We start from the raw sequence: 7500 nt of genomic DNA on the forward strand, positions 1-7500 counted from the left end.
GAACAAGCTTCACTCACTCGCATTCATTCTTTGTTTCATTGTGTGTTTCTTTATGTGTCGTTTGTTAAACAAAGCAGGTTCTAGTGTCATAAAAAGTTATATAATGTAATAGGACTGCTGGATCAGGAGTTCTGCTGTAACACAGTAGGACTGTTGCAGGGTTTTTCAACCATATGGGGTCGCCTGGAATATAAATGGGGTTGCCTGAAATGTCTAGTAATTGATTTAAAAAAAGTATTGATTTGAATAAAAAATATATATATACGTATATATATAATTATTTTTTAAATAAACACTACAAATAATCGTACATAACTGTCTTCTATACTTTCATTTTCTCGAATATAAAATTAGTTCAAATAAAATGCAGCAAATATCTGAGCTGGCGCATCTTTGAATGCCGCGATCACGTGACTGCACAGTTACATTACTTGAGTTCCCGCTCAAATCTGTAAAATGTAAACAGAGAGTGTAAAACAAAATGGAAAGATTTGTTCGCCCGCCTGGCCCTGTCCCTCCAAAGACAGTTCCAAGAGGAACTGTGGCACAGACACCAAAGAGAGAGAGAGAACATACAACCAAAGTTTCATTCAGTATGGATTTACAAGTGTGATGGAAAGCAACGAGGAGCAGCCAAAATGTCTGCTGTGTAGTAAGGTCCTGTCTGCCGAGGGTATGAAGCTGAACAAACTCAAAAGACACTTTGAGACAACATTAAAAGAGCATGTCGGCAAACCAAGAGATTTTTTTGAAAATAAATTTGCAGAGCTGAATAAGCATTGAGTGTATTTCAAAAAGTCTGTGACTGCTACTGACTAGTGAACGGGCCCTGAAAGCATCTCTTGAGGTGAGCTTTCTCATTGCTAGGAATATGAAGCCGCATAGCATTGCTGAGACTTTAATATTGCCAGCTGCCATTGAAATAGTGAAAACAATGTGCGGGGAGGAAGAAGCTCAAAACATAACTAAAATGCGCCCATCGCAGACATACTGCAACAGGTCGTAACCATGGTGAATTACATCAAGCCACATCCTCTGCGTGCACGTCTGTTTGCAACACTGCGCTGACATGGGCTCTGAATATGAGATTGTACTATTTCACACAGAGGCACGGTGGTTGTCGAGAGGTTACGTGTTGGAGCAGTTTTTCAAGCTGAGAAACGAACTGTTGGCGTTTTCCATGGATGTTAAAAAAAAATGATTTTTGCAACTTTCTGTGTGACCAGCAGAAAATGCGCCTCCTTGCATATGTAACAGACATCTTGGGAAAATTGTCAATTTTTGCACTTATCCTGGCTACCCTGTAATTGTTCACAGTATAACAAACATGTTCAAAAACTAATTCTAGAAAAAAAAAAAGTCTGTCTCTCAAAAAATGTTTGATGTCAAAATGGGGTCACAGCCCCAAAAAGGTTGGAAACCGCTGGACTACTGGATCAGAAGTTCTGCTATAACAGGACTGCTGGATCAGGAGTTATGTTATAACACAGTAGGACTACTGGATCAGGAGTTATGTTATAACACAGTAGGACTACTGGATCAGGAGTTATGTTATAACATAGGACTCGATTATCTTTATTGAAAAAAAATATTATTTATTATTATTATGTCCATGGATCACCTTAATTTGTATGCTCGGCCCGCTTGTTGGGTGGTCCACTATTCCCAGAATGTGCTAATATATTACAAGCACACCCTCACATGCACACACACACACACACTCAGTAATGCATGATCATTCTTTGGAATGCAGGAGGCAGCAGAGAAGGCAGAGGCAGGGCATAAACAAATTTGAAAAATGTTGATGTGGTAAACATATCTGACCACATCAACTGATTAAGAAGTGAAGGAAGACGAGGCCCATGATCACAGATCTGCGAATGCCTTCCAGCGGTCGGTACCAGATGGTAAACAACAGTGACTACTACTGACCCACCCTACTGAAACACTTTACATAAGGGTTAAAGTTAGGGAACACCTTAGTAAACATGAACACCAATACCTTAGTTAACATGAACACCATTACCTTAGTTAACATAAACACCATTACCTTAGTTAACATGAACACCATTACCTTAGTAAACATGAACACCAATACCTTAGTTAATATGATCACCATTACCTTAGTTAATATGAACACCATTACCTTAGTAAACATGAACACCATTACCTTAGTTAATATGATCACCATTACCTTAGTAAAGATGAACACCATTACCTTAGTTAACATGAACACCATTACCTTAGTTAATATGATCACCATTACCTTAGTTAACATGAACACCATTACCTTAGTTAATATGAACACCTTAGTAAACAGGAAAATCATTACCTTAGTTAATATGAACACCTTAGTAAACGTGAACACCATTACCTTAGTTAATATGAACACCTTAGTAAACATGAACACCATTACCTTAGTTAATATGAACACCATTACCTTAACTAACATTAATCTCACTAGTGAATGACAACCAGATCATTAGTTTACTGTTTGTGAAGAATTATAACGGCCTTAATCAACATTAACAAAATATTCATTGATGCACCCCTATGGTGAATTGTAACCCACCTCAGTTTGAAAGCATAGACCCCCTAGATTGCTCTGTCGTCGACGGCAACAAATACGACGGAAACAGAGAAATCCGCTCATCCACGCAAACATATTTATTTCCCTTCTCCTATTGATCCGGCATACCTCTCTGTCTCTGGCCGAACCCCTGTAATCATTTCCACGAGGAACCCCAGCTGACCCTGCATCAGGCGGTGATTCATAGATCGGTTCTCCCTGTACCGGGAGACGGATCACCATGCCCCGGCAGGAATGGGCCTCGTTCTCCGTCAACAATGGAGGCAGTGATGTGATTTCATCTCTCACGTCAGGGCTATCAAAGGAGCAGGACAAGGAGGAGAAAAATGAGTTTCCGTCGCAAAATAATGATCATTCACACAGGTTCACGTGTGTGTGTGTTTGTGCGTGTATGTGTGTGCGTGCGTGCGTGTGTGCTTGCGTGTGCACACAATGAGAAATCATAGATATCAAATTGGATTGAAAATTGCCCATGCCTGAACAATTTCTAAATAATAAGTGAAACCAAAACTAGGGAGGGGTGCATGCATCATCGCGTTGCTAGTTCATCCATGTCTCCTGTCTCTGTAGAGTTTGTGAGGAGTCTGTGTGAGTCTGTATGAGTCTGTGTGAAGTCTATGTGAGTCTGTGTGAGTCTATGAGTCTGTGTGAAGTCTATGTGAGTCTGTATGAGTCTTTGTGAAGTCTGTATGAGTCTGTGTGGAGTCTGTATGAGTCTGTGAGGAGTTTTTGGGAGTATGTGTGAGTCTGTGTGTGTCTGTGAGGAGTCTTTGTGGAGTCTGTGTGAGTCTCTGTGAGTCTTTGTGAGTCTGTGTGAGAGTGTGTGAGTCTCTGTTGGTCTGTGTGTGTCTGTGAGGAGTCTGTGAGTCTATGTGAGAGTGTGAGTCTCGGTTAGTCTGTGTGAAGTCTGTGTGAGCCTTTGTGAGTCTGTGTAGAGTCTGTTTGAGTCTGTGTGACCCTGCAACGGCATCCCATTCAGGGGGTGAATGGGACGCCCCCTGTCCCGGATGAGTGGGTGAGGAGAGTGAATGGACGGATGAACCGGTGAATGGACGGATGAATTGGTGAATGGACGGATGAACCAGTGAATGGACGGATGAACAGGTTAAAGAATGGATGAACGGCAGAATGGATGGCTAAATGGGTGATGAATAAATAGATGAACGGGTGAATGAATGAATAAACGGGGGTGACGAATGAATGGATAAACGGGTGACGAAAGAACGGGCAAACGGGCGATGAAAGAACAGATAAACGGGTGATGAATGAACGGATGAACGTGCGAATGGATGGATGCCGGTGCCTATGTCTGTCAGCCGGTGCCAAACAGGCCGAGGGTAACCTCCGCCCCGGGCTGTGCGCCGCCATAGAGACATTGTTTCAGGGCTGACAGACATTGTTTCTCTTGTGTTAGGTCACAACGACTACATGTGCCCGGCCACCAACCAGTGCACCATCGACCGCAATCGCAGGAAGAGCTGCCAGGCCTGTCGCCTTCGGAAGTGTTATGAAGTGGGCATGATGAAAGGAGGTGGGTAGAACACACACACACAGACACGCGCACACAGACACATCGACATAGAACCACACACAGACCCACACGCACAAGCAAACTGCCACACACACATAAACAAATGGACACACACGCATGTACACTTTTGCACACACACACACGCGCGCGTGCGCAAACGCCTAGAAACGCACACACACACACACACATGCACGCAACCCGACATACTCACACATGCACACTGCCCCGCGCACACAGCCACACACACCACCCCATACACACACACACACACACATGCATATCGCCCCACACACGCACACACACATACACACCATCCCACATACATACACTCACACATTTACAATGCAAAACGCACACACAAATACACACACACATGCACACCGCCCCATACACGCACACACACACATATTCACAGATTTCCAATTTTAATTTTTTAATTAATGTTGTTTTTTTTAATAAACAGCTAACTGTAATGTAAATGTAAGACAATAATATAAGATGAGACCCCTACTCCGTCCCTTATGGTCCTTGTTGACCACGTTTTGATTATCCAAACAGAACACCTTCCTTGAGCTCATGTTTAGAAGACCGGGCACCAAGTCAGGGTATGTTGCCAACAGCAGATAGCTCTGAGACTAACTTTAACGTGGCCTTGGAGTGATTTCCTCTTCAGGGAGTATCAACACTTGATTAGGGCGCACTACCACACTATTTGTTTTCATACTTGGTGAATGTGCACAGTAGCCTGGCTCCGCCCGCCTACGTACTTCCGCTCAATTTTCATTTCCCTTCAGTACTACGACTGGGTTTGCGGTATATTTGCGGGTTTTCTCCGGACAAATTTTGCCGGTCCAATCAGCGAACAGAGGGGAGTGGCTGGGAACAATGACATTGAGGTTGTGCGCCAGTTTGAGTTGTAGTCAAACGTTAGCGCTTCCAGATCCAGAGTGGCACAGGGCAGATCCAATAGTTTTAAACTCCAACAGACACCCGACCTCAAGTGAGATAACGTTTGTCAATGGAGAGAGGCTAGACTCTCTCCATTGACAAACGTCAATGGAGAGAGTGTGCAAATTAAATGAAGTACGAGAGTCTGGTAGGACCAGGCTATGTGCACAGGCATCCCAGTACACACTGGGCCGCAGATACAGGAAACGGGATCGGAGAGGAAGGATGCCCGTCCGTGCGCACATGTTGACGTTCACGTACGTGGACTCGGTTCATTCTCTTTCATACCCCAGGTATGCGCAAGGACCGTGGGAGCCGGGTATTGAGGCGCGACAAGCGGCGTGGCGTGGCCGGCGACCGGGACAAGGTTCCCAGGCAGCTGGAGAACAGGACGTTGCCCCCGCAGGACGGGAGGAGAAACTGCAGCAGCGGCGGCTCCAGAGCGGGCGAGAGAACGGGGGCGGACGTCGGAGGAGCGGCGAGGGGTTCTCGGATCGGGATCCCCCCGGACCAGGTAGGAAAACAGGAGGGGTCTCAGGGAGGAGACTGTAGATAATAATAATAATAATAATAATAATAATAATAGTAATAATAATAATAATAATAATACTAATAATTATAACACACTTTACATCAGCTCAATGACCTCAAAGTGCTGCAATGCACATTAAAAGATAAATACAACATAAAAGACTAACTGGATTAAAAAGAAAAATAACAGAGAAAAAATAATCATTTAAAATAGCAGTTAAGCCAAAGGCTTTTCTACAAAGATGGGTTTTTAGGCCTTTTCTAAGAGAATCCACAGTCTGTGGGGCCCATAGATGGTCAGGGAGAGCATTCCACAGACTGGGATACGTATCTATGGTCTGACGGCAGGCGAGCTCAGACCTGGTCAGGCTCCATCTTTGCTTCATTGTTGAGGCGGGGATTTAATGTAGTCTTGTGTGAGTGCTTAAGGGTAATGTGGTCTTGTGTGCTAGTTCCTATGGGTAATGTAGTCTTGTGTTTGAGTGCTTCTGGGTAATGTAGTCTTGTGTGTGAGTGCTTATGGGTAATGTAGTCTTGTGTGTGAGTGCTTCTGGCTATGAACAGCAAACACAAACTGGGCCAGCATTAAGATGTAAACAAATTGTCTGTGTCCAAAGAGTCTTTAGATCAGGGGTCGGCAACCCTAGGCACGCGTGCCACCACTGGCACGGGGCAGCATAATCATTGGCACACTTTTCAATTTTGTTTATTATTATTATTATTATTATTATTATTATTAAAAAAATTCACAGCACAATGCGGCAGCATAATCATTGCTACTGCTTTTTTGCACTTTATTCTGTTTTGGGCATTTCCTCCCAGTGCAAATATGTTTAAATCAGTTACAGAAAGCAGTGTTCTGAAATGGGATCAATTAATAGTTTTTAAACCTATTTTGTGAGTAATAGAGAAGAAAATATTTAAAATATTGTTGCAAGTGGCCTGTATGCATCGCCTTAACACGGTTTTGCAAAGCTGTACATGTCTTAAAGATATTGATGTGGATGGTTCCAACATTCTCATATATTCTCATTTTTTACATTTCTCACAGTGCAAATATGTTTATTGAATGAATGTCTGAATGTTTCTGATATGTAGTTATAATTTGTAAGCCCATGTTGCAAATATAACAACCCAAAAAACATTTAAAATGTTGATGCATGATTGTGGACTATATGGAAACAGTACAATTCCAGGTCTTCTGGAAATGTTTTTGGTCGCTGTGTCATAATTCAGCTTAATTTTTAATATATTGTTGCTTAAGGCACACTCATTAACGAGAAAATGTCAAACTGGCACTGAATGTTGAAAAGGTTGCTGACCCCTGCTTTAGAAAAATCCCTCTTCTCAATAGCGAAAGGGATAGTGCAGGGGGAGTTGGCTTGGTCCTCGACGGTTCATCGCTGTCTCCCCTTTGGTCCAGGTGCTCCTGGTCCTCCAGGGGGCGGAGCCTCCCATCCTGTCCTCCCGGCAGAAGATGAACCGGCCGTACACCGAGGTCAGCATGATGACACTGCTCACCAGCATGGCTGACAAGGAGCTTGTCCACATGATCGCATGGGCCAAGAAGGTCCCAGGTTAGGATTTTCACAATAAAAGCCCTAAAAAATGTAAAATCGTTGATTGTAGCTGAACCACACAAACTTTGAAGATTATTATTTGTTCTTCTTGTGATGTTTGAAAGACATTTTTTGCCATGTGAATGAGGAAAACATGTGCTGTTGTGTGCCCTCCGAACAATTTTTTTGTTTGCTAGGTAGATGTTTGTTATCTAGTTAGCCATTGGTTTATTGCTAGATCACTTTCGTAATGTTTTTGTTCAAGTGGACTCATGTTTGAACTCTAAAATGTTGTAGTTGGTCTTTTGTCGTGGCTTTTATTCTGGCTATCCGGCTTTCTA

General features: G+C 43.1%; 1 protein-coding gene across 1 annotated transcript in view; it reads left to right on the forward strand.

Moving 5' to 3' along the window:
• Window positions 1-7500, forward strand: part of esr1 (estrogen receptor 1) — a 22505-nt gene that overhangs the window by 5070 nt on the left and 9935 nt on the right. The window contains exons 3-5 of the mRNA XM_079754085.1: window positions 4005-4121; window positions 5363-5583; window positions 7024-7177. Coding sequence (XP_079610211.1) covers window positions 4005-4121; window positions 5363-5583; window positions 7024-7177 — 492 coding nt within the window. The remainder of the gene's footprint in view (window positions 1-4004; window positions 4122-5362; window positions 5584-7023; window positions 7178-7500) is intronic.

This window comes from Pollachius pollachius (genome assembly GCF_949987615.1).
Source record: "Pollachius pollachius genome assembly, chromosome: 16".
NCBI classification, from domain to species: domain Eukaryota; kingdom Metazoa; phylum Chordata; class Actinopteri; order Gadiformes; family Gadidae; genus Pollachius; species Pollachius pollachius.